The sequence below is a fragment of the Falco punctatus genome (assembly GCF_963210335.1).
Source record: "Falco punctatus genome assembly, chromosome: 3".
Classification (NCBI taxonomy): domain Eukaryota; kingdom Metazoa; phylum Chordata; class Aves; order Falconiformes; family Falconidae; genus Falco; species Falco punctatus.
This window is the reverse complement of record NC_137582.1, coordinates 113,526,059-113,553,600: the sequence shown is the minus strand read 5'-3', so window position 1 is coordinate 113,553,600 and position 27,542 is coordinate 113,526,059. Positions and strand designations below refer to the sequence as shown.

At 38.8% G+C, this 27,542-nt stretch overlaps 1 protein-coding gene across 1 annotated transcript in view; it reads right to left on the bottom strand.

Annotated features, from left to right (window-relative positions):
* Positions 1-27,542, bottom strand: part of RERE (arginine-glutamic acid dipeptide repeats) — a 326,197-nt gene that overhangs the window by 129,475 nt on the left and 169,180 nt on the right. Inside the window, exons 8-10 of the mRNA XM_080377911.1 lie at positions 27,350-27,474; positions 26,370-26,469; positions 10,452-10,550 (exon numbers count right to left, since the gene is read on the bottom strand). Coding sequence (XP_080234037.1) covers positions 10,452-10,550; positions 26,370-26,469; positions 27,350-27,474 — 324 coding nt within the window. The remainder of the gene's footprint in view (positions 1-10,451; positions 10,551-26,369; positions 26,470-27,349; positions 27,475-27,542) is intronic.

Here is a 27,542-nt window from a genome sequence, read left to right as displayed (position 1 = left end):
TCCAAACTATCAGTAGGAAAAAAAGTTGCAGCAGGGCAAAAATCAAACAAACAAACATCATCTTGCCAAGATGGAGACAACACTGTAATCTGTCTCTGCACTAGCTTTGGTTTAGGTGGGTCTTTTCGCGTTTTTAAAACAATATTGTTAGGAACAGCAAATGGCTACTTCCCACGGTTTAAAGGGCAAACAATTCTTTCAAAACAAAAAAACCCAGTGATTTGCCATAACCAGTAATGTGTTCCTGGGCTCTACGTATTAAATAAAGCGTAATTCCAACATAAGTATTCCAAAACAAAACACTTTCACCTGTGTCAACTTAGACTAAGCCAAAATTACTTGGAAAGATGCTGGAGATTTCTATCATACACTTAACATGGAAAAATATCAAAGTACTTTATTTATTACTAGATTATAACTGTACTGCTAGGTATCAAGGAAGTAAGGGTCCTGTAGGCTAATTGGAATTTCTTAACAGCTTCTAGAGAGATAAACTCAAACTACTGAAATGAGGACTGCTGAAATATTCTGAAATCAAACCAAGAACTCTGGATGTTTCTATCAATACAAGCCAAAAACCAGTTGCTCTTCCGTAATGATTCGAAAAGGTGAACCTAAACGTAAAGCACACTATTTATAGCATTTCCAAAACAATAAAAAAACCTTCTGAAAACAGACAGCTAACCAAAATTTCTAATATTTAAATTATAAAATTGCTTTCAAAAGCATAAACAAACTGATACAATCCTAGATGTTTGAGTGCTGGGCGAGCGTAGACGAAGGAGCATGAGCCAACAATCCATCTAAGGCCATTTACTACATTTTCATTCAGAATAGGAAGCAAACTGTGTGTGAAACGTATCTTATTAATAGTATCATTTTTTAAAAAAGTCAATCATACCATTAATACGGATTATCTTTAACAAAAATTGAATTCAGAATTTGGAAATTAAGTGCAAAGAAATGGAGAATAAATAGGTCAGTGGAAAGCAAGCAAGATAGCTTTGACACACATCTTTTTAACATTAAATCAAGATGCACCCGCTCACCCCCACAAAAAGACAGATACAGGGCAAAAAAAGTTTTACCAGGATCAGGAGATGAACACTTACAACCACTCTCTTGGTTCTGCTTGCTTTGGCAAAAGTATTAACCTAGAAACTCCCAGAATTTTGATGATCCCTGTGCTCTCACTGTTGTTATTATGTCATGACTCAGTTTCCTTTTGGAGAAGAACAGGACATACGATGATGTTATATTTAAACTAGATACCAGATATCTTAGCAGATAAAATCTGAATAAAAGGTCAGAGTATTGAAGACAGTAAGTGTGTCGCTGACCAGAATATCATCTGATTGGGAGAAGGAAAGAATACAGATGAGTCCACAGAGCGTATTAGCACACTTGGTTTGTTTTCCTCCCCTGCACAAGGCTACAGTGAACAGCCTTTGTTTCACTTGCAAGACTGCTGAGCAGCGCAGCTCATGCTTCTATACATAGAACTTCTAAGATACACACTAACATTAAAACTGACTCTGGCTCTGTTGCTAAGAAACTATGAAGGACAGCTTTTTTGGCCCTCTTCATTTATAAAATAACCGCTTGCCCTATGGGAAAACAAATGCAATCTCTCAAGACCCCCAGTGTCTTGGTCTCATTTTTAAATGAACACAGAAAGATGATCGAGAGTGCTAGGAAGTGTAAGTGATCTCCATTTTTAAGATGCCCTTGAAAATGAGATGAAAAACACGGTTTCAACAATCAGCTGCTGTCGCATTTATTAATCTCTCAAGCAGCAGATTCTTTCCCTTTGGCAACAGTAAACTATGTGTATGTGCTTCTGTCTCTCTGTTACAAACCTGTTTCTAGAAAACAAACAAAATGCCACTTTCTGAAAGCACCTACAAATTATTTAGTTTATACTGGAGTTAAACTCTGAGTTTAGAGTTTAACTTCCGTCCCCACACAGAAATAGCCTTCTAAGCTGTGGCAACTGGCCAGTATAAATATTTGTTGCATTGTCTTTTGGGATCAGCAATATGTTAAGTGCTTAATAGATAAAAATATTGCACATGAAGGCAGAAAGACAATGAATCAAGAAACATACAGCAGATAAACAAAGCAAATAAAAAAAAATATATCGTTAAGAAAAGACTAACTTATCTGGCAGCTGTGGAAAGATCAAGATAGCGAAAGCAGTGAAATCACCCATTTTGAAGCCAAGGTCACTGACAGGATTTATAGATTTATCCCTGAAGGCAGCCTTTGCTGAACATGAAATGCTGGAATTTTTTATTATTATTTTTCCTCTTAAAATCTACTTCCCCCACATCACTTAGGCTATCTCATTTGCTGGAGGCTTTTAAAATTCATTCCTTTTCACAGCTGGTTAAACAATGGAATCTTTCTGCAAACTAAAAGGACAAAATTGATTGCCCTACACAAACTTTTCTGCACATATAATTGATTTTTAATTCACTGTCTTATTTCCAAAAGAACTCAACAATAAACTCAGTGCTGTATGTGCAATATTGATCCCTTTAAACAAGAACTTGGATCAAAACTGAGGCAAGCTAATCACAACCAAAAGGATTGTTATTATTTGTCTAGAAACCTGTGTTTAAACTGAACTCACCTTTTCTAGCTATATTACACCTTTTATTTTCTAGCTGTACTGCACCTTATAATTTCATAAATCTGTCAACTGCCAAGTAACTGTAATTTCATGCAACTTTTAAATAACAACTCTTTCCCCACAAGCAAAATAATTTCATCCTTCATCAGTTACTTTTCAGTGTGATGACTGATGGTTCTTTTATGTTCTAGTGTCTTAGAATAAGCTACAGATAAGACTATACAATCCCGCTCTTTCTTAAACTAAAACCTTATGTATTCTTCTTAAAACAAAGATCCTACTAGGCCATGGCAGTTTGTGTTTGGTGGGGTTTTTTTCCATCTCAGTGCTTAGTTAATTTTCAACTGTTACTGATTAACACACTTGCAAATGGCATCAGATGGCTTGATTTCTGAAGTCCAGAAAATGTTAATTTAGTAAGAACTGTCACTCTACTATGAAGCTGTAATGTTTACTTTTTGTGGATAAAAAACTAAGACTGAGCAGTAACCAATATCTTGACCTTGTAAGCCCACTCAATTACTCAAACGCAACCCTGCAATGCCAGCCTCCTTTTCAAAATGTCCCTTGATGCTTTTCTTCCCCCTTGACTATTCCAGAGTCTGTTTCAGTTTTGCTATGAATTACATTTTCTATAGCTGCCATATAAACAGTAAATAAAATCCATGGCATTTTTGCCCCAGTAAGAAGCTCTTTCTTCCAGCATATCTGAAAAGCCTGGTTTCAAAGGAGTGCACCATGAAAACAGTGTTTTCATGAGCAGATACTCCAAAGAGGGCAGATGAGAGACATTTGAAGATGATTCTAGGCAAAGAAGCCAAGCAAATCAGCATGTGTGTTTTGCATAAGTAATTTCTTGACCAGCTACACTGGATTACAAATATTTGCAAACAAGTTCGGAAATTAGCTTGCTGTATCTTGTCAATTTTGGCAGAAGGATCTCCACTTTTAGACAGATAAACTTTAAGCTAAAGCCAGGTGTGGATATTTTAAAATGTATGAACTTGTAAATCAATGTACATGGCCAATTAAGTTTTACCACCAGCAAGGATTAGCTATCCCTGCTCATATATTTAAGAGGTTGTTTGAATCTAGGTTGTTTACCTCAACTATTCTACATCAAGAGCAACGTAAAATATTTAAAGGGCAGCAGATTTCATGATAAAAGGCAGTTATCAGGGACATCACAGTGTGTCATCAACGGTTCTGTGTAGAAACGCACAAGCAAAAAAAAAAAAAAAAACAACCACCAATCTTCTCCCTAAGGAACACTTAGCAACTTCTTTTTGAGAATTTAGCATCTCTGAAAAGATGGAGCAGAGCACAGAAGAAAAAGGAGGAAGTCTCCAAGAAATAAGGCAAAACTACTGTTTCACCCAGATTAACTTTGGAAGCCACAGCTCTGAATTTCAAAGGTGGTTCAATTAGCCTCACCAGTGTTCTTCATAATCAACATCTGAATGCTAATTAGGAGCACAATTCCATGCAGCAAAAGCATCCCTGTGCAATAAACTGCAACACAGTAGCAGTGAACTCTGCCTTTAGCTAGCATGCATAAGTAAACAGAATTAATAACTACCCAACTGTGGACAGGTGACTTAATCTGTTTCGATTAGATGCAGCTCAGCCTGAGGCCTTTGTGTTATTCAAAATGTGTTCATCATGTTTAATTAAAAACTTAATAAACTGGTGGTTCTTTTAGTTCTGATCTGTATTTATTGGATTTGTTAGTACTTTTGATAAAGAGACAGGAAAATTAACATTCTGAATAGAGACAAAAATGTAAGATCAAATCAGCAGGGCTGTTACATGAAGAACAGTCAGAAGTACTTCATTTCCTTCAACACTTCCAACACATAAGGCATACCAGAACTGAAAACCATTTCATTAAATTAACAAAACTGAAGATGAACATTGTATCCTGTGTAAATGTCAGCCATTTGATACATTACTTATCTGAAATGGAAGTGTGCACAATAAGCTCATTTTTAGACCTGGAGCAAGTGTAGGGTCAGAACTACACCAAACATGACTGAAAGCATAAAAGTAATTTTGCAGAGATTTGGTCCAAAGATGGGTGGAAATTCTGTAAGGGCAATTTTTCTTTTGAAATATTTCCACTGAAACTACACCACGGTGTTCAATTTAACCTAAAATGAAAGAAGCTATTGATCATAGCTCCAGATCTGGAATCTGTGGAAAGTAAAGCAGCGTATCATCAGGGCAAGTACAAGAGTTTAAATGTAGGCACTCAAGTTTCCAGTTTGTCATACTTATTCCCAATAGGCAACAAACTCCAAGTCTGCACATTTCAAACTACAATTTCAATGTCATTTTTGAAATATTTCCAGCTGGAGAAGAAAAACTGACCAGCACCATTTTATTCTTACTAGGGACTCGTGACTGCTTGCATCAAATAAAAACCCTGTAGTCTGTCAAAGATTAAAACGGCATTTTAGAAGTAACCATGAGATGCAGGGTAGAGCTTGCTCCTCTTTCACTCTGACAACCCTTGCTGAGTTTAAGCGAAGCATTTTTGTTTTCTCAGCGCACTGAAAGACAGAAAAATACTAACTATGTCTTTGCCTGTACTACAGCCTACCTTGCACACAGAATTACAAAAGCAGTGTAACAGACTGGGTGCCACTGTGTCTTGGGGAGGCTAGGAAAGGCAGATGAAGAAAAGGAAAGGAGAAAAGCAGTTACTCTGTAATCTCTTTTTAGTAAGAGGTATCACATGGGACACATGGCCAGCAGCTAAGCCAGTCCCCCTTTCCCAGCTGCACTGACCTTGCTCTGCCAGACAGCATCACACCACATGTCAGGCACGGCATTCAATGGCTGGAAACTTGTAAGAGGGCACTGCCAGCAGCTGTATCAAAACAAGAGGACTTGCTCCATGGCTTCTTCCCAAATAATGCTGCTATTCTGAACTGCGTGGCTTTCTATTTGCAACTGCAGCTTAACACTAGCAAGATTCCGCCAAGTGATGCTGCTGAATGTTGGTCTACAGGGTGCATGCTCAGAAAGTGCTTAAATACTGCGTTATATGAGACAACTGCTCAACAGATCTGTCCACAGAAGTAAATTCACAAGCACTGCAAGAGAAACCAACACTCCCTCAAAAAAATCATCGCTGGAAATCGATGTTGTCAGGTGTAGTGTAAGCCTATAAACAGGAAACAGCTGCTGTTAGAGCTGTGTGTAGATACATCAGTAAAGAAATTTCTTCAGCCACTTTTATTAGGCAGTGTGGAAGACTAGTTCTCACAGTACACTTCAATTTGCATACTGGAATAAAAAAGTTTAAGAATAGCCATAGGTTTAGAAACACAAGGGTGACCACAAACCTCTGTCTTTATATTTACAGAGCCTTCTATTTAATTCAATCACTGGCAAATTTTATCCTGTTTAATTATTTGATCTAAACCTCTGTAACCACATTAGTAGTAAAAATAATGTTACCTCCATCCTTTATTTTAATCAGTTCTGATCACTGCAAAGCAGCTCTCACTTCACAGTTTGGTCACAGGGAACAAAGCTGTTTTAATTAACAAGAAAGGCTTTATCTTCGGGTAACAAATAGTCCATAGAAAAAAGTTAAAATCTTCATAAATAAATTTTCAATAAATCTGAGTTATTCAGTCTCACAACACAAATACTACTGAATACTACAGAGCCTCGTGCTGGACACAGCATTGCTATCATGTGCACAACAAAATCCACTACATTAATCATCTAGCAGAGTGGAAATGGACTCAGTAAAAATACTTGTGCAAGTAATAGACCAACCAGCTTACAGAGGATTTTTGACTTAGTGTAAAGCTTTAAGAACTAGTTTAGTATTAAGTCAGTTCTTTCCCTGCATCCATCTAACTACACTTCAGTTGCTTTTGCCACCTGCCCAACTACTCGACATTACCACAATGCTCCTTTCCCTCTGTTCTCCACACAGGCACACAACTTTACATCTTCCCTGAAACAGAACTCTTCTGATTCCCGCCTTAAAAATCTGACAGAAAATAAACTTAAGAAACAAAAGGGGAGGGTGACTTTTTTGGGGGGGTCCAGAGGCATGGCAAGGAGCAGAATATTACTATAACATTAGAAAGGCAGGAATGGAAACACTGAGACCCCAAAAGCTATGATCTACACCATTCTAATCGGTTGCATGCCACAGAACCGTGCTCGGTTAAGGGTATCAACTGACTGAAGCTTTGTACCTGCTGTGTAATCTGCTTATTTATCCAAGTAGCAAAAACTAAGTAGGTAGGTATTTGCTGAGCCACAAGAATAGTATAATTCTAAGTCCAGCATAAATATCAGCTGGGTTTTCCACTTCCCTTAGAAGTGGGTCTCTTGAATCATCAGCCAGCCACATTACTGGGGGCTTCCCCTGCTCATCATCTGCCGTCACGAGATAGAGGGGGCACACACACTGAATAAGGTACTCAACAATATCTAATTGTTTTGGCCAAACTTTGGGTATGACATCTCAGGGTCTTCTGAAAAATACTTTGTTGTGGAGTCCCTAAGCAGCTTTAGCACCCTATGTATCATGCAGAAAGCCTTCCTCAGTTTCAAGCAACCAACAACAATTAGGCAGCTTCCCCTGCAAGTCTCTGAAATGCTCAGAAGTGCAGTACAGCTGCTTTAATCCAGAATTTTCTACAAACTGCCAGGGACAAACATGCTATGAAGTTGTGCAGGTGGAGCTTAGCTGTCTATAAATAAGGGCACAGTTTGATCTTTGGCTCTGCTGAGGCTGGAGGGCTGCCAAATGTTTCTGGAGAATTGGATGGAACAGAACAAGAACAAATATGATAAAATGAGCTGAGACTGACTATGATTTATGGAGTCAAAGATCATTATTCTGTACTCAGGAGTGTGTACTTTCAACGTAATGTTTCACTTTTCAACAAACTTTGCTTTTTCTATTTGTAAGGCTCTATTCTCTATCATCTAACATGAGCTGCTCATCAAAAAACCCTGAGCTGCAGCAGTCGTGGCATTCACAACATAGTGTAGCTGATGGAAAAACATAATGAGACCAAAAAAATCTATGCAGGAAAAAAAGAGGTGCTGGCACTGTACACTTCAACCACATATGTGGGGGAAAAAAAAAATGTATGCAGACAAAACAAAAGGTTAAAGCAGTATGAATACAAACTCACTAAGCCAGGGCAGAGCACTTGAACTATTTGTTCCAATAGTCGGTTCCCTAAACAAAAGTCCCTTTTATGACAGGGTAACTGTAAAACTTACCAGAAAACTGAGTTCTAGGCTTTTTACTCATCTTCTCCTTCACTTTGCTGCCAGTGTTAGCACATGATCCCTTTTCACTCTACGACTTCAGGCAGCCTCCTTACCACAAAGGTTCTTTGTTGGATTTCAGAATAAGCCTACTTTAATACAGGTTTTATATGGCCTGGCCTACCCCTAAATCTAGCTCTTGCAAAAAGGTTTACATAAGGAGAGCACAAGCACACATAATGCATTGGAATAACCCCCTGATATCTTAAATATCCTGATTTAAGAATAATAGAATATCAGAATAACTCTGAAATGAAAGAATTTCAGAGAAAGTAGAGCTTAAAGGTCTCTCCAGCCATTGTCTGAATAATTAAAAAAATGCTGAGACCATGAAAGTTTCACCCATTATTAGTTCTATTTTACAGTATCAGTGCCAACTATATTAGTAGCTTAACAAGATCACAATTTTTATTTACTTCAAATTCTTTACCAATTAACTAGCTTAAAAATTCAAAGGAGAAAAAAGAAACACCACCAAACTTTTCTGTTGTCACTTTTACATAAGCAATGCTGTCTTGTACTGTATCACATTTTTCATTTATATACATGAGAGAAGAAGCTTTTCCAACAGTGAAAGGTAAAAACTGTAATCAAGTCTTAAGTTGTTCTATGATAAATATTTTATCATAACTAACTTCCAATCATCTGATTTTCTATTTTAGTGCACACTGCAGCCCAATTATTGAAATATAACATTTTTCCATTTTTACAAAACCAGGCATGCCTAGTCAGCTTGCTGAAGAGGCACTATCTTCTTACATGTTACACTTCACATAAATCTATTCTGTTAGGCATAATTAATATAAGCACTAAAATGCAAAAATATTTTCAGGCGGTAATCCAAGTGGACTTGTTCAGCATTTCTCCTGGGTACTGAAAATGCATGAGATTTGCTCCCTTCACCCCCCCCCCCCCCCCTTTTTTTTTTTTTTTACACTCAAGTACCTGTGTGCTAGCTTAAGCTGCAAGGTGACAAAGAAAGAGCTGAAAAACAAGCAGCATTTGGATTCAAAATGCTGCCAGAAAATGCAACTTGTGTTGATTGCAGTATTTAAGAATCTGTTTGTTTACAAGGTATCAGCAAATTAAGAATCTCCATTTTGCTCCCAACTTCACTGTTTATTTCAGCTTACAACCTTACACAACACTGTTTAATAAGTACAGTAGCTTTTATCATATGTATCAAAATTAAGCCAGCAGAAACCCCACAATTGCAGCAACCAAGCTACAGAACCAACCACAAGAAGCACCTCTGCTTCACTAATTGTCACACAGGTATCATCTCCCCCAAATTCTGGAAAAATACTTAGAAACAAAAAACATGTCCATTTCAGTGTGAAGTGCTTTCCCAGCAGCACATCCTGTCAACTACAGCTTTTATGAAAAAGTATCTTTTCTCAGGTTAATTTTTTTTCCCCCGCACCAATCAGCCCACAGAGCACTATCTTTTAGTAGGCTAGTAACAACGGTAACATTTCAATCCAAAACCATACACACAAAAACTTCAACCTCTGTCCGAAGGAAAAAACAACACATTTACATCTTCCTTCTCTGCCAGCACTACAATCCCAAACCTAGAAAGCCTAACTACCAGCACACGCTGCCACAGCAATCACATGGAAGAACCAGCAGTGTGACTACCTACCGAGTTGCACAAGCTGACGAGACTTACACTGTACAAGGATGGTAAATTGTATGAGCCCAGATCCCACAGCAACGCCAGGTCCATAACTGTGAGGACACAACATCCCACTGCATATTTACTGCATGCCCCAAATTCAGCAAATTCACTTTGGGAGCTACACAGAAGATGGATGCCCCGTTTTCAGTACAGTTTTGGAGCCTGACAATTTCTACATACTTTAAAATAGATGTGGATGGCACGACTAAATCCCAGCGTTCAGGTAACCTACTTCTGGTCTGCTTTTTGTCAAAGACTCCTCCATCAAGAACAATGTCAGTAAACGCTTTCTAATAGTCCATATGGGGGGAAGAAGGGACAAACTCTGTTTAGGAGAAACACTGACATCCAACCTCAGATTAGCCAGCCTGAGCTGACACTGTAAGCCTCCTCCAATACTACTAGGAAAAAAACAGAGACAATACTTTGTATGTCTTTCACATCTTGTCCCGCTTTAGTTAATGAATGTGGCCAGCTTTCATGGAGGTGAAAATGAAAGTGAAACTTCAGAGTCCAGCAGTTTGGCAGCTGTTCATTTACCCTACAGCATGCTCTCAGAAACAGTCTCTTCGTCTTCTCTCTTTTTCTGCTATTAGAAAGGTATTTTCCCCAGTCTAATGAAGTTCTGTATATCAAACAAGAGTCCACTAACTTCAGAATTGTACAAAAATTTATCCTGTGCAGCAAATTATCTGCCCTTCTTTGCCGTAAAGAAAAGAGAGGAAGGAAAGAGGGACAGGACGAATGAGGGACAGGAGGAGGGAGGGAGGGACAGACAGAAGTGACAGAAGCTAGGGCCAAGGGAATTATTAATTTCCCTACCACTTCATCTTCAGTCCAACACTTCTCAATCAGTTTTGGCACAGGTTTCTTCACCAAGCGCTGCAGGGCTTTTCCGGCATCATAGTTACTTTCATGTAGCTAAAAAAGTAAAGAAGACAAATAGATCATTCAATGGAATTAGCAGTGAGCTGATATTGGACAAAAATCACTATAGGGGGCCACATGAGATGTTCTATGTCTAATTATTTTTACTGTTGATATATGAAGTGAAATTTAAACAACCTGAAGGATAATTGGGGTTTTACTAGTGGAAGAAACAGCATCAAAACAAGTACATTTTTCCCTTCCTTTCTAAACTTCTCACAGATAATGTCTGAACCCATAAAGTACTGAATATTTTGTTAACTTTAAAAAATGTTTTTACATTAAATTCCAAGGAAAATTATAAAAAGCGCCAACAAAGTTTTTTTCAAAAGGAGTTATATTTTATGCAGCATATTTTGTTCAGATTAGTAAAACCAACTGAAAAAACTAACATACAGGAGTGACTGTAAATCACAGTATGTTGTTTACCCATCCAGAATATTCTCTTATTTTCACTGCACTGCAAAGATCACCATGTTCTTGGAAAACAAATATGGAAGAGAAACAAAACCTCTACAAATAGCTACAGGACTAGATGAAAGCAACTAGGGATGTCTAAGATGACATTACTTTTTCAGCTGGTCACAGCCTGCAGTGCACCTTATTTTCTACCATAACTTTGTTACCTATATCATCAAAAGCTATCTGAAGCAAACTGTTAAATCAGGGTGAGGTAGAACTACTACACTGGAAGAAAAAAATCCATTCAACAACGAGCCCATGAGAATCTCCGGCTCTTGACTCTTGATAGAAAACATTTAGCACACTGCAGGTTTATAGCCTGTCCCATTTTCAAAGTACAGTAGGATTTTAAGAACAGAAGGACTATTCAGGAGCCTGCTCTGTGTCTTCTGAAAAGAAGTGCCCTGCGTTCATACTGTGTCCAGTAGCATGATTCAGAGACTTTTAAAAACTGCAAGTAAATTACTCAAATTTACTTCTGTTAAGTAGATATGATTTCTACTAAGAAATTAAGGCAGTTATGTGAATCAAGATAGAAAGGAAAAACGAAATCACTGGCCCTACAGAAAAGTCTTTTAGTCAGACTATAATAAAAATCAGTTCCTGCTGAAAGCCAGCTCTGTACAGTTCTGCCAGTAATTAATCTCTCTATAAAAGGCTTGTGCACTGACTTTTGAAAGCGCCGTACAACTTACAGAAGGAAGAAAGTCAAATGGCAACTTAAGATTGCTGTGATGACTTTTACAGCAAATTACAGATGTGTGTGCATATATATGTGTGTGTATGCATTATAAACATATATATATATATATTATGGCTCTTTAAAGCTGCAACACTGTTGAATCTAGGTTTCAGATGGGACAAGCCTGCTGAAAGAAAGCCAGCATGGCTCCAGAGCCACTGCACTTCTCCGAGATATTCAGTAAGTTTTCAAGAGCTGCAGCAGAACTTGCCAAAAGCTGGGAAATGGAAAGCAAAAACTGCACTCCGTACTGGACTCATGCAGCTGTGAAAAGAAAGCACATCTGTAAGAGCTGGTACAAAACAGTCTTCACTTCCACTTCCTGGCTTTTGTCAACTCAGGTTTTAAATAGCTTGTGCATCTGTAAATGCACTGCTTTTTTACACAGCGGGGTTCACTTTTTCAATAAAAATGGTACCATAAATGGACAGGGAATTTCAAATAACAAGAAATACCCATTTCACACAAGGCACTGTAGTATACCACACCAGGGCACTTTATGAAACGGTGGATTTTGGATACCACATTATGCCATGCCATCTTACCATCTATTTTATTAAGATCTCTGTTTTCTGGTCACAAATGCCACAGAATGGATTGTGGCAGTCTATAAACCCAATCTGTTTGCAGCACAAAGTGCACTCAAAATGACTTTGTTTTCTTCAGTGAAGCCCCTGCACATGAACCTCAAGGTATTAAAAATAAGAACCAATTTATTCCACTTGCTGATGGAATTTTAGTTCTGTATAATTTCAAGCCTCCTTTGTAACAGCTGAAGAACCCGGTTTCCAGAAAACAATTTGATGAACAATTGTTATTGAACACCTTGAAGAGGTGGTCTGAGGTACAAAAATGCAGAGGACAGGTTAGCTTTAACAGCAGAAGTGCACAGCCCTCTGGAAAATGAGGCCTCAAAAGTCATACTGTATACCTCCTACTGACAGGGATGAACAAGTGATCAGCTGTGTGCAGGAAGAAATTAGTACGTTACGGGTTACAATGCACACAAATTGACTCAAATCTTCTATCATCAGTAGGAACAGATATTGAACTGATGAAGGAGCTCTTCCACCTCCAAGTTATTGGGTCATTCAATTTTTTTTATATTCTTGGGGACTGCTAAAGACACTTTTAAGTACTTCTAAAAATAAAAGGTCACTGTTTGGCCAAGACCTCTGATCATTACCTGCAATGTGTTTTTAGAACAAACAGCAATGTTCCCCAAACTGGTGGCCTCAACATTCCCCCCCCCCCCCCCCCCCCCCCCCCCCTTACCAACAACTCAAACAAAAATAGCATACAGGGTGTTACTGCAACGAAACAAGTGCTTGGCCAATATAATGGGAACAAGAAAGAAAACTAAGCCAGAGTGGTTTCCCATTAATTTTCAGCTTTCTATATGGCACCTACAGGGAAGTGACAGATACCCTGTGCAATAATTGTAACTATATGTGCTAATGCAGAGCAACCATAGAAAACAGTGTTTCAACTTCCAACAAATAACTTCCTTCCCACTTCCTTCGCTACCTGATCTCTGTATGCTGCTGCTAAGGAGATGCATGAACACACCAGAGCCATCAACAGCACCTCACACGGCTCTAAGTCAGGGAGATGCATTAACTGAGATTACTTCATAGAAACCAGGGCTTTCAAATCTGTCTCCCCAGGCGAAATTTCCTAATGTACAACAGACCAATGGCTTATAAATCTGTCTCTGTGGACTACATCAGTATCAACCCTCATGACTGCACTTCTGCGCAAGTGAAACAATGATCTTTGTGCATCTTACACCAGCCCCAAGTCAAGAGATAAGAGCAGAAAAGTAGGCTTGCAGTGCAGATCTCAATGCCAATACTCAAACAACGCTACTGACCTTAAACTTCTTTAGAACCTGCGTTTTCAGGACACCTGTGATATGCAATACCTACTTAAAGGCATGAAAAGAAGATGTTATCTTTTCTACTGGGTACACAGTAATTTTTCTCCTTATTTGCACTGCAGCACTGGGAACAGATCCATCTTAAAGAAAAAAGTACTCAGTTTTGCCAGCTCACCTTGCAAATATTCTTTTCTGTGCATGCCACAACCTAAAAGAATTTTCAGTTAGAAAACCTGACAGTGTTGAAGAGAACAGTGCTTCTGTTTCTTTTCCCAATTTGCTCCCTCCCAAAACATGCAGTAATGCCAAGCCTCTTTGTAACTTGGAGGGCATCTTTATTTTGCCACCACAAGGACAGCATGTTTTTTTCTCTGGCAGCCCTATTGCCCAAGCAGTTCAATCCATAAAAAACCCCAAAAATCCAACAAGCCCAGAAAGAACGGACTGGTCTAACAGGCAACTACACTGGTTGCCTGTTAGAAAACCAGAAGAGTTTACAGGCCATCAGAACTGTTCCCAAATCAGCAATAGAAAATACAAGCATTAACTTTTGACCAAGTAACTATATTAATAACAATCACAAAACCCATAAGCACAGAAGTAAGAGAAGAAGTATCATGTAACAGAAGACAGTTGTGAAAACAAGGGACCTGACACAGGTTTAGAGTCTCCTGAAAAATGTTACCTTAGCAAGGGGGGTGGGGAAGCTTTTGTAAGTGCCAGGAGTGTAGGATAATGCAGCAAAAAGGGAAAACAAAAATTTTAATACAAGTGCCAGAGCTAAATTTACGTGTTTCCATCTGGCTCATTCTCTTATTACTTCTGGTCATTCAACATATATAAACACTTCATTGGCAAACAACTCAAACACATAACTAATAGCTAATGATGGCTAGCTATGGTTTCATTAATTTCTGGTTGAACTTCTCAAGGTATTGCTATAAACACTAGGTTACTATCCTGTCATCCAGAGAACACCATTTTCAGCATTAACTTGGCCATCTAAATTCTGAACCACTGTGACATTATGTATGTATACAGCTGCAACAAAAGCAGTCAACACAAATGTGCTTATACTTTAAAACAGAAAATATAACAACTTCTGCATCAATGGACAAGATTTTAGATTGAAGAAAAATTCTGAATGTGCATGTGTCCAAAAACCTCATTTATATTACAACAGTCATTAAACAATGCTAGATCACAGGCAAGCCTTATCACCATAAAGTCTGCACATTACCACAAGGTTTCAAGTTTCTACTACAGCTTCTCAGCAGAGCTGACATTTTCTGTCTGTGATGTTGCAAATAAATTCTCCTTCTGGCATGGCTCAGCTGTCAGGCACCCCTGTTCTGTAATGAACCCATGAATTACATCTTGCAGCTCTGACATTTCTGGTCTTGCTCATCAAAATATTGTTCTTCAATTGTAATTTATAACTTAATTTAAATGTCCCTTTTACTGTGACCTTTTTAGATCAGAATGGCATTGCATCTGGCAGTTTCTACTTCAGGAAGGCATCCTTTTGCAATTACAGTCATTATGACCTCCATTGAAAAGCCCATCTAAGGCTGTATTCATGCTACAGTATTAAATAATTGTGGTCCACTGAAGAACAGTCTTAGATTTCAGAGTTGTCTTCTCGAAGGAAAAATTGCTACTATACAGTGAGAAGGCAGTACTGAACTACTTTGCAACCTACACAGAAAAGCCAATAAAAGCAAAAGGGATTGTTCAGCCAGAACACAGAAATGCAGTCATGTCCAGCATTTACAGGACAGCACTGGAATTCAGGAGTTCTTCAGGTTCGAGTGCTGGCTCTTCCACCAAATTATGTCTGGTCACAGACAAATCACGTTACTTGTCAGGGCACAGAAACATAAAGCCTGAACTGCCGAACATGAGGTAAATACTACCAGTATTGCAAGAGCATTTTAATAGTCGAGTGATACAGATGAGTCAAAAGAAATTTTTCACTGCTGCCAAGCAAGATACTTCAGCAGAATTGCAAAAGATGATGGTATTTGCCTGGTAGTGCACTGTCGATATTTACCTAACATCCCTATTTAAGCACCAGTTATTTTAAGCTGTGCAGGCTGAAGAACATTGTACTTACTAATGAGGGATTTGCTCCTCTCACTGAAGGAGCCAAAGTTCAAGATACCCAGTAGCTCTCTGTAAAACCGTGGCATGTTTAAAAGGGTAGAAAATAAAGGGGAGACAGAAGGAAACAACAAGACAGACAACAAGGAAAATGAAAAGCAGACCAAGAATTACTGCCACGTGGCTTGAGCAGCTAGGCCTTTTGGTGTAATTACTCTAATCCAAGCAACTAATTAAATACAAAATGTAATTCAGGCCACTTCTTTCAGCAGCAGAGCTGACAAATCTCTGTTTGATACAGAAACTCTTTATAGCTATGGACATCTTGACCTACTATCAAATGGAATATGCTCTATAGCAAATATATCTCATTAGGTGAAACAGCAAAATCCATTTTCAAATTTGCAGCATTAAAATGCTCATCCTCCAAAACAGCAAGATTTGAATCTTATCAACCCCGTCTGGTTCCCAACAAGACAGTAGCCCCAAACAGCCTTTAATTCCAGAAATTTCGTTCCCCCCCTGCTCTTTGAAATTCTACCTCCTTCCCACCTGCTGCAACACACTGAACAATCTGGATCAGAGAAAAAATATACTGCACTCTCAGAGAACCAAACCACTTTGCTGAGCTCCCTCTGGTGCCCAAGGACAAGAGAACCTTGGACCAATCAAGAACGTAAATGATCCAAAAAAACCACTCTGGCCAACAATCTTGTTTTGCCAACATGCTGTCACAGTTAACTGGGAAATCTTGATTTGTCACTTGCTGACACAGTCAAATTCTGTTGCAGGCCAAGCTAACAAAAAAAAGTGGTGACAGAAATCAGTAAGCTACTTAAAAAAAAAATACTACTACTAGTTCTGGGGTTTTTTTAAATACCAAATTTGTGATACCTGACAGCTTCAAAATATAGAAATCAGTCCCCACTGCTTGGGAAAAAGCAACTTACATCTCGTCCCTCCAGTTCTAATCTATTTTAAGTTTCTAAATAATTGCTACAAAGTGATCTAAGATGTTAATGATGGAGATTAAAAAGCCAGATGCTTGTGTTACATCCACTTTTCACACGCTGGGATTGCCACGATTCTTCCGAACAGCTCAACATATAGTTGCAAAATACAAAACAATAGAGAGAGGTAACTGTGCCAGCTGGCTTTGTGGGTCAATACAACAGGCATGGCCAGTGCTCCACAAGCATCCAGGGCAAGAGCTTGCCAAGCACCTGCAAAACTTTCAACAGAACTAAAAAAAAAAAACCAACACCTTAAAAAAAATCTTTCACATGTTCCCCAGAAGTTTTTTAAAGTAACCACGGCAGACATTTTTAGCCCTTTTTATATGCCCTTTTCAACAGTTTCTCTAGAAAGATTTCTCGACTCATCTTACAAATAGAGTGCTGAAGTCTTTCCCCTAAGAGCAAGGATAAGGATGAATGAAAATTCGAAGTGGCAAAATTGTTTCATGCACTAGAGGTGGCTTCGTTTTCCAACATGCCCAGGCAGATAGCGATGGCCCCTGAAGTGCTATGCTACCTCATCTGAACCATGAAAGTAGCTGTTAATTAAGACTCATCCAAAATGAGAACTAGTAATAAGAAATGCTAACATATACTTAAATAATTTTTTATGCTTTCAACCTTGTCTGTAGTTAATGAACAAGAAAATCTGGTCTAAGGGCAAGTTAAAACACAGAGTGATTTGTCTGGGTGACATCTTACTTAGAAGTGAATTTCCTTAAACCGATATTACACCGTCATGTTTGTCACTCATGACACGTTCCCATGTAATAGTGCTATGAGAAGTCAGAACGCTATTAGCACAGAGACATTTATACAATATTAACATGTGATTGTTTTGTCTTTCTTCCATGTAGTAGTATGCAAGCTTAAGTGGTGATATTTCCTTACCACATGAGGATAAGTAGAGTTGCTAGCTCTTTGATTTCCCCAGCAAAAACAACACACACAACAAAATGACCAAAACCTCTTGAGATGTGCTCTTACACACTGAGCTTGCACAGTGACGCTTCCAGTTTCTTTTCTAGGGTCTGCTGTTTATGTAACTGACGCTCACAGCTTCTCTTGAATCAAAACATGAAGAATGAATTATAATTCTAGAATTTCTTTAAAACTGAGAATGAAATAGTAATTTAATTCCTTCTTGACCTGGATTCTCTGAGAAAAGAGCCATAGAAACTCTGAACAGCAGGAATAGCTCAAAAGCGATAAAGGATAAAAGAGGTCGTGAGTCTCTGGCCTACGTATTAGTATGAAGCACAAAAAAGGTCTTAAAACAAATCTGCTATTAAAGCAGAGCTCTGGGGGACAGATGCAAAGACATGGGAGGAAGGCAGGGGAAGAAACGACACCAAGATTTACCCCAAATTTACTCCACTGTACTTGCCAGCAGTAGCAACCATGTTTATGCTAAATATTCACCATGTTACAATCTTTCAATGGATTGTCAGATCTAGGGCATCAGCTTTCTACCACAGAGCAGGATGAATTTTCTGAGCATATTTTTTTCCAAACCTGTTTTGTCAGTCATTTCTGTTCTCCGAAATCACTGTTGTAGCCTTAAAACACTTTTTTGCTAGCTCTAATCTGCAGGGCTTGCCAGCTCCAATTTTTGTAACGTGTCTTCATTAAGTCATTTTAAAATTCAGTTCTTCCAGCCTCTGTATACCCAAATTCCAGATGCAATGACTGACTTATACCCTCAAAAGCTTTTGCTTACTTCTCTCCTACTGAAGATGAAACGACCATTTATTTCAGTGAAGTTCTAACATTACCCCTAAAGTGCAAAGTGAGATTCCAAACAACAGAAGAACTCCTTGCTTCCTATTACAGTATTCTAGGGCACTAATAGCTCTCACACCTTCTTTTAATGATACATCAGAGGCAACAACACCTCATTTCTTTGAGGTGAACAACTCTGAGCAATAAAGTTGAAAGCAGAGTTTTTGCTTGTGTGCCACAATCTGCTAGATATAGAAACAGACATATGCTTCTGCCTAAGATGAACATGATATTAAGGCACAGAGCAGGCGATAACTGCTCACTTGGATTGTTTCATTTGCTGTATTTCTTGTATTGTGAATGAAAGCACACTCAGAGTGTCAAGGGATCCAATACAGCTGCAATTATCACCAGATAATCACCCTACCAGAAACATGTTTTTTTTAAAATGAAAAAGTCATTCTCCTTGCCTGTTAACTTTGAGGACATCTTTAAGTTTTAACTAAAGGCAAGCCAACACAAATCTTTCCACTGCAAGAATCATTTGAGAAGTTCCTACCTCCTCAGTTGTGCTGATTCAACTACTCGTTAGCTGTCCTACACTCTGCATGTGTGAAATGATGTCACTTTAGAGTAACCCGCAAGCAGTACGTGCTTTGTTTTGAAAAATGAACAAAACCACAAAACCACCACTTCGGAGGTCACATAAAAGTTTTCATAACCAGAATACTGTTAAAAAGCCACAAAACACTTCTCTGTATTTACAATATACCTTTGCAAACCCTTAATAAGCCTACAACAATCATGCCAAAATACTCCTATACAATTCTCTCAGTAGAAAACGTATGTGAGGGTGGGATAATAAAAGGAAGACACACTGAGGAAAACATTGTGAAAACAAGAACAGTTTTTCATGTGAAGACATCCTAATAAAACCTTGGCTATTGTGCCTATGTAGGCAAGCTACATAGCAAGCTTCTATAAGGTCCTTCTGCGTATCATCATATGTGTACCGTGATACAAATGTATATGAATATTTATCTTGCATCTCAAAAAAGCCTCAGAACTTCACCCCACACAGTGGAGCTGGAGACTTACTGCTTCCTAAGTTTGCATGCTACTTTTTCACATGTACAAAACCAGGTTTCAGAATGACTGACCTTTACCTGACTTGCCTATAAGCTCTCTAGCACATTAAGAGTTTACAGTATTTCTAATGAATGCAATAAAAAGGGACTACTACCAATGTATTAGTGTAAATTAACCTGGAAGAAATTGCAGACTTACAATGCAGTTATCACTTCTGAATTTTATTTGAGAAGTGATTTACATGGCTCTGGATATTAGGGGAAAGGCAAAACTCCTTTAAATTCCTAAGGAGCAAGATAAAAATGATCCATATGCCACTGAAATTAGCCTTCTCAAGTCTAAGGTATAAATTTAAAACACAGCTCTTAAGATGATGCCAGTAAGCTTCCTGGTATTCTTAGTTAATCTGATCTTTAATGCTTCCTAGTACTTTTCTTCATAGGGCAATACTGAACTGCATGGGAAGAACTTCACCAGAGTTGTCTCTCACTGCAAGCCACAGTCCAGTAATCTGCTTAAATATTTTGACACTGTACGTTAGCTTCAAAGTATGACAAGGACAAGGAGGATGTTCTCCGTAACAAGTACCAGCATCATACCTCTGGTAAGTTCGCAGTCCAGCAATGAAGGAACATTTAAGTACTGAATTTCCTTTGTCTGAGAGTAGTTTTGCAAAATGTAATACCAGAATTGAAGTCTCTACAGAAACTCAGGAGAACAAGGAAACAACTAAAAATACAGTTTCACCTGCTTGTCTGACCATGCTGGAATTTGATCCTGCCACAGAACTGAAGGCCAGGGTTGTCTTTATTTTCATTTGAAAATTGGAACTCCTTTTCCCCATGCTCCACCTAAGTATTACAGATGGCCCAAGTTACCCAGTAATTACATGTGTTACAGAAGAAATTTTTCACAAGTAAAACATACTGGCATTACCATTGGACACATTTAAAATATTTCCACACGGCATTCCTTCCTTCCACAGAAGAAAACAAAACAGCGTGTCACATGCTTGCACTAGCAAGTAAAGAATACTAACAAAATAAGGTAGTTAAACTAGCCAGCTTGGAAAGGGAATGAGTTCTAATGTTTTTCAATTGATTTCCAAACTTCAATTAGCCTAGAACAAACAAAAAAACCCACCCAACCAAAAAAATCCACCCAAAACCCAGAACAAAACACCACCACCACCACCCCCCACCACTCAAAAAAAAACAACCTACCAACAAAACAACCCACAACTGCCTGATTAAGTCCTGGCTCTCCTGCATGATTTTCTTGCTAAGGACCTCCACAGTTATCTTGTAAATACTGTTTTGAGGGGCTTTTTGGTGGTATTCTGATTATTAAAAAGCAATGCCTATCCACACTTAAAGCCCAAACGCACTAAAAAGGCAAAGTTCATTACTACCAAGTATTAATGATAAGACTTTCACATCAATCATGCTAGATCTCAGAATGCAATAATGTTGTCCACAGTGACCCAAAACAAGGTTTGCGAGTAACTCAAATTAGCATTTCCATTTCCCTTTTCACTTGCAAGGAAGAGTTCTGCCTCGAAGCAATGTGCTTCTCCAGATCACAAGATAGGAGAAAATGCGTAGCTATAAAAAAAAGAAAATGTTTCCATCACCTACCATTTCACCAATAAAAAGAGCTTCCTGGGTATGAAACTGGAAAAATAAAAATATACTGAATATGCATGTTTTTGTTTTACACGATTAATATTTTAAGGTCTAATGCTTCAAACAACCTTTCCTCATGAATATTTAAATAAAGCACAAATCAGCTAATTTTAGAAAGTCAGCCACATTCAGCTACCTGTTCTATGGTCCTGGAACAAAAAAACCCTCTCCATCTCAAAATATCATGACAAAAGACTTCAGGAACTAATCGATCCTCCTCCACACCTCTCAGTATGACAGCCAGCAAGCATCAGGAGGGCAACAGACTCCAAATGAAGACTTCATTTGCTTCCTAAGGGTTACAATGACAAACGTGGCATCACATCCCAATAGCCAAACAAAGGAACAGTAGTTGAAATCTACCTGGCACATTAAGTGAATAATCATTTCAATGAGCTGCTATATATATTTATGTTGTATTGTGCCCTTCATGATCATCATTTCTATCTGGTATAATTAACAACAAATCCTTCTGGGGGCTACAGCATCTGTTATTACATAAATAAAACACTAGCAAAGCTTGTCAAGACTAATTTATATGAAACACTGCTCTGAAGTTTATTAGATTTCCACAGTAAGAAAACATGCTGTATCAAATATTTTTTTTTTACTTTAATCTTCTGGGTCACCTGTGACAGTTTCTAAACAAAATCACAACCTAGTGCACAAATTATTTATAAGATAAAACTGATGTAAATCTGCTGTGTGGTGAACAGAAAGAAAAAAAGGCACTTTTTTGTCAGAAAGTTAATTACCTATCTAAACTATTTTAAATTAGTCAAAAAAGTAGGCTCTCTGAAATAAGTCAAAGTTTCTTAAAATATCCCACCTGACAGAACTATTTTTCATAAGAAAACACTTTTCTAGAAAAATTCAAAGTTAACAAGGAAAGCATCTTCACCGGTTTCTAAAAGTTGCAATGAACAGTACTGGCACACAGAGTAAGTTTTTGAAGCATGAATAAGCCAAACATTGCAGAAACCTAAGGACCTTTCAAGAGTCATTAAGGTTAAACCTTGCAGATTGTATTTCCTTGGAAGTACAACAGTCCATGTTCGGGCAGATTATTTAATGGGGACTATACTCTGTCATTACAGGGCTGAATATTAGCTTAGAAAGGAAAAGGTGACTTGCACCACAAGACCTACAAAAGAGAAACTACAGCAAAGCTGAAGTTAATGAGACTATTACCACAACACGACAGGGTTAAGCCTTACTGCTATACATTGCAATGTCATATTGAGGGGAAGTCACGATAACAGCCATCAAAATATTACACAAACAAGATTCTTAAGGGGATAAATTAAGGAGTTTGTATCGTGCTTTTATTTCAGAAGTGTGAAACTCCCAATCCAGTATGTAAATCAGCAGTGCTTATCTGAAATAAATCTCTACTAGATATACAAAAAGAAAGAATCAGAAGAGCAGAAATGAAGTATTTTGGGACTCATCTAAGTCTCAGAAGCAAGACTAGAAGTGCAACTACAGGCTCCTTAGACTCCCAAGTGATTAAAGGGGGTAATTGAAGTAGATAGTGAAACAGTGAAGTTAAATGAATTTTCTGCATTAGCCTTTTATTATAGATGACAAGGGGAAAGAAATTCCAATTCCAAAAGCTCTTTGATGATTACTGGCCTTAATAGAGATTTGAGTCTTTAAGAAGGATGGTAAGGACCAACTTTGAAAATTCTAGAGTGAGGTAAGCCACCAGAACCAGATGGCATCCATCCCAAGAGAAAGGAAGGAAATAAAATGTAAAACAGGCTGAAGTGGATGTGCAATACACACTTAACTGTGATCCTTATCAAAGAGTATAAAAAACTTTCAACAAGCTGGCTATCTTTACAAAAGGAATCAAAGGACTAAGATTTATACATTCACCTCAGCTGTAAAGTTGTAGTGGGTTTGCACGGCAAGGGTTTGCTAGCAGGGGGCTACAGGGGCAGCTTCTGCGAGAAGCTGCTAGAAGCTTCCCTGTGCCTGATGGAGCCTGTGCCAGCTGCCTCCCGGCTGGACCCACCACTGGCCACAGCCGAGCCCATCAGCGACTGTGGCAGTGCCGCTAGGATAGGGGGGGAAGAAAAATCTGCACCAGCGCAAGAGAGGAGCGAGAACATGTGAGAGCAACAGCCCTGCAGACACCCAGGGCAGGGCAGGAGGGCAGGAGATGCTCCAGGCGCCGGAGCAGAGGTTCCCCAGCAGCCCGTGGTGAAGGCCATGGTGAGGCAGGCTGTCCTGCAGCCCAGGGAGGGCCGTGGTGGAGCAGATCCCCGCCTGCAGCCCAGGGAGAGCCCCCCACACCACAGCAGGAGGATGCCTGAAGCAGGCTATGACCCATGGAAAGCCTGCACTGGAGCACTGGAGCGGGTTTGCTGGCAGGACCTGTGACTCCGTGAGGGACCCACGCTGGAGCAGCAGTTTGTGAAGAAGGACTCGCTGGAGCAGTTCATGGAGAACTGTCTCCCGTGGGAGGGACCCCACGCTGGAGCAGGGGGAGATGCGGTGAGGAAGGAGCAGCAGAGACAACATGTGACGAACCAACCATAACCCCATTCCCTGTCCCCTGCACTGCTTCTGGGGAGGATGTAGAGAAATGAGGAATGAAGCGAAGCCCAGGAGGAATGGAGGGGTGGGGGGAAGGTGTTTGTGTTTTGATTTTCGTTCCCATTATCCTACTCTGACTTGAATGGTAATAAATGCAACTAATTTCCCCAAGTCAAATCCGTCTCGCCCATGAAGGCAATAGCTGAGTGATCTCCCTGTCTTTATTTGGACCCATGAGCCTTTCGTTATGTTCTCTCTTCCCTGACCGGTTGAGGAGGGGAGTGTGAGAGCAGCGTCAGTGGGCACCTGGCGTCCAGCCACAGTCAAGCACTCACTGTGAAGCACTGAGAAATAACACTTGACTTTGCGAAGTAAAAGTGAGAACAAGGAAGATTTTAATTTTGGGACATAATTTGATCTTGGATTTCAGCTGGTTACATGTGCAAGTATGTAGACTATATTTTAAAAATTTTGCAGAATAAGAATGAAAGTTCTGCTGCTGTTTATTTAGTAAGTATTATGGGGGCACATTTTAGATCTTAATCCTATTTTAATCCTGTCTGTTACAGGAAACAAGACAAAAATGGATGCAGTCTCTCAAATATGTAATCAAATATATGCAGAAATAAAACAAAGACCCCAATGAGAGTGGTTTTGGTAAGTAATGTTGCATAAGGAACATTTTTCTTGTTTAAGAATATGGGCATTTTAACTGTAGCGTAGCTATCAAGTCATACATACCTAATCATGGACTTAACCAGTTACAAACCAGTTCTGTAACTTACACAGACTGAGCTTCTTTTTAACCTTCTGAAGTATTTAAAAGCTTTGTGTAATAAGATGCTTTACTGACAGTAAATTAATTATAAAAAGCATATGTGATTATTTTGATAGTCAGTTCCACTCACTTCAATAAAACCATCAAACATGCTTCAGATACTTTCTCTAAAGAAACAGATAATCTTTTTTCTGTTGCAGTGATTACTGCTCAGTTTCTGAGGTGTAGCACACCATCTACAAGCTTTTAAGAATTTTATAAACAAATAGTTTAAAACTATGCAACTGTAAATAATCAGAGCATAAAAGCAGAGGCAGACATAATATTGTGGCCATTAGGTGATATTTAACATTAGCCAATTTGCAGGAGTACAACCTACTAAGCTTTTTGTTGGTATCACTAGTAGTTTTATTTTTACTGAATGAAAACAAATTACTTGAGCCTCAATCATTGTGAACAAAGAACACACTAGTCACTGTATATAGTCATGGTGCTGAACACTGAGGCAGAATATGCTTAAAACTACTTTAAAAAAGGAGATCTTTGAAAATTAAAGCCCAAGCTGGACACTGCATCTTTCTGTGGCAGCTTCACAAAAAACTTGCTCAACTGAGGTTGCTTCCAGCTTCCAGTCCTACCAGCTGCCCAGGGGGTCAGTACAATTTTATTGTGATTGCCCCAAAACATGTTATAGATTTACCTAGAGACTCACTCAGCAAAGAGTATTTCCTATCCTTTCCACAGCTTTTACAAGTGCATGTGATTAGACCATAGCCAATAATCGTGAAAATGACAGGACAGAGCTCAAATGTTGATACCTCCACAATATGTTTTACGGATAAAAGGTGACACAGAAAGGAAGAATGAAAATCATTCATTGGTAGATTCAGCAGATCTGTCCGTGTGTTTTTTCGGAGTAACATATGACCAGTTACACATAATTCCTTTTATTGTATTTCAAGAAGGAATCAATGAAGACACACAAAAGTCATCTCAGAGTCAATACCACCACACCACAATTCTCCAATAGCTGCAGATAGGTGTCTGGGGAAACAACCAACTACAGATTTCACTATGTTACCAAAAAACATAGAATGACAGACTAGTTTCTTCAGATTGATTTAAAAAAAAAAAAAAAAAGAAAAAAAAAAGAAAAAATTGTGTATTATGATTTATGGACATTAGTGCCCCCCACCCTCCCCACAAGAGTTAATGGCTGTAGCGGCACTGAAACCATGTGAGTATCACAATATATATGCACATCTATGTATCTACTCGGTAACACTTTATTTACACACACTATGTTTATGCAAGAGAACTGGACACACATGCATCCAAACATAAATGATAATGAAAACTGGATCATGAGTGGGATAAGTTCCAGTCATTATTCCATACACGACACTATATATCTGACGGCATTATGCATTTCCCTTCTAGGAAATAATCTTTTCCTACAGCTAGAAACTAGCTGGACTGAATGAAAGGACCAACAAACGAGATTAACAATTCCAGCTGGTGTACTTGACCCAAGCAGCTTCCCATAGAGAATATTCACTAGCTGTCACCTCAAAGGCAGCACCCAAAAGTTTATCACAAAGTCTGCAGTTTAGATTTTGGAAACTATGTGTTATTTGAAAGGAAGTTATGATAACCTAAGCTACTACTGTACTCATACTGTGATCCTAACAAAATCTAATTTACCTGCTAAATATTTTATATACTACTTGCTTTAAGTAGTCCAGTAATAAATGGAAAGACCGCTCTTCCATACAGTAGTTCTATATACTTACTGTATTGAGTGCATTAAGCGTAGTGTCGTCACGGGAGGCTGCAACACAACCATCTTCTGTGGACCCTCCATCGCACATGCCTGCAAAAGCTGCCATGCTCCTTTATAGTTTGAGGAAAAAAAAGTTTAAATTCTTCAGCTACTGTTTGATGCACACATCATGCAATACAGAAGTAGTAAATTTACACCTTAAATTGGAAATTTCAGGGCCTTGCAATACTGTGGAAACAAACAAAATGAGGCACTACAAACACTGCTAGTTGTTACACAAACCTGAGTCGCCTCAGCATATGGAATAATTAATTCAAAACGAAAATTAAAATCTAGAATGGGTTTCATCAATTAAAAATCTGCACTGAAGTAGTACCAAAGTCTGGTCAGGATTATGTAAGATACCATATCCATACCTGAGGACAGAGCCTCACCAGAAACAGCAAACCTCTTCTGCAATCACAGTGTCATTATGTTAGAAAACTAACTTAAATTGCAGATTCCCCACATCTCTAATTCTTGTAAACTGCAAGTAATTTACTAATAGCTGAATTATTATGAGGCCCACCAGTGCATCTGGTTCATCTACCAGGCATACTAGAGACCTGTATGAAACTGAAATGCTAACCAGAGCTCATTCTAAAAACATATAGTCTATGAAGAAATCCTATGCCATCACGGATATTCCACTTGTAGCACTTAACTTCCCTTGTTACATGGTACACAACCAATGCTCTATCATGCTAGCCCATACTGCTGGCTTTGCACTTGAAGTTCAAAAGCCACAGCCAAGGGAAAGATTCTGTGTTGGCCCAACATCAAATCGGGGCATTCTTGTCTTCAAGTAAACATTTCAGCTTATCTGGCTGACATCCATGCTACACCAAAACAGCACAGAAAGGAGTGACCGTAGCCAACTGCATGTACATGCCAGCCCACATTTCCACTACAGCATTCTACAGACACTGGTATTATCTTGGCTGAAATTACCTTGCTGCCCTAAGGTACATAAGTAAGTCACAATCATTGACTCCTGGCATCCACACAAGTTCTTCATGCTGCGTCACTGTGTCACCATCTGGGGAAGGAAATGGCTGCAGATCAGGAAGCTTAGCCTGGAAAAAGATTAAGAGTTCACACAGACATTACAGTTGTTAAAAATGCTAAGAGGATGCACAAGTGT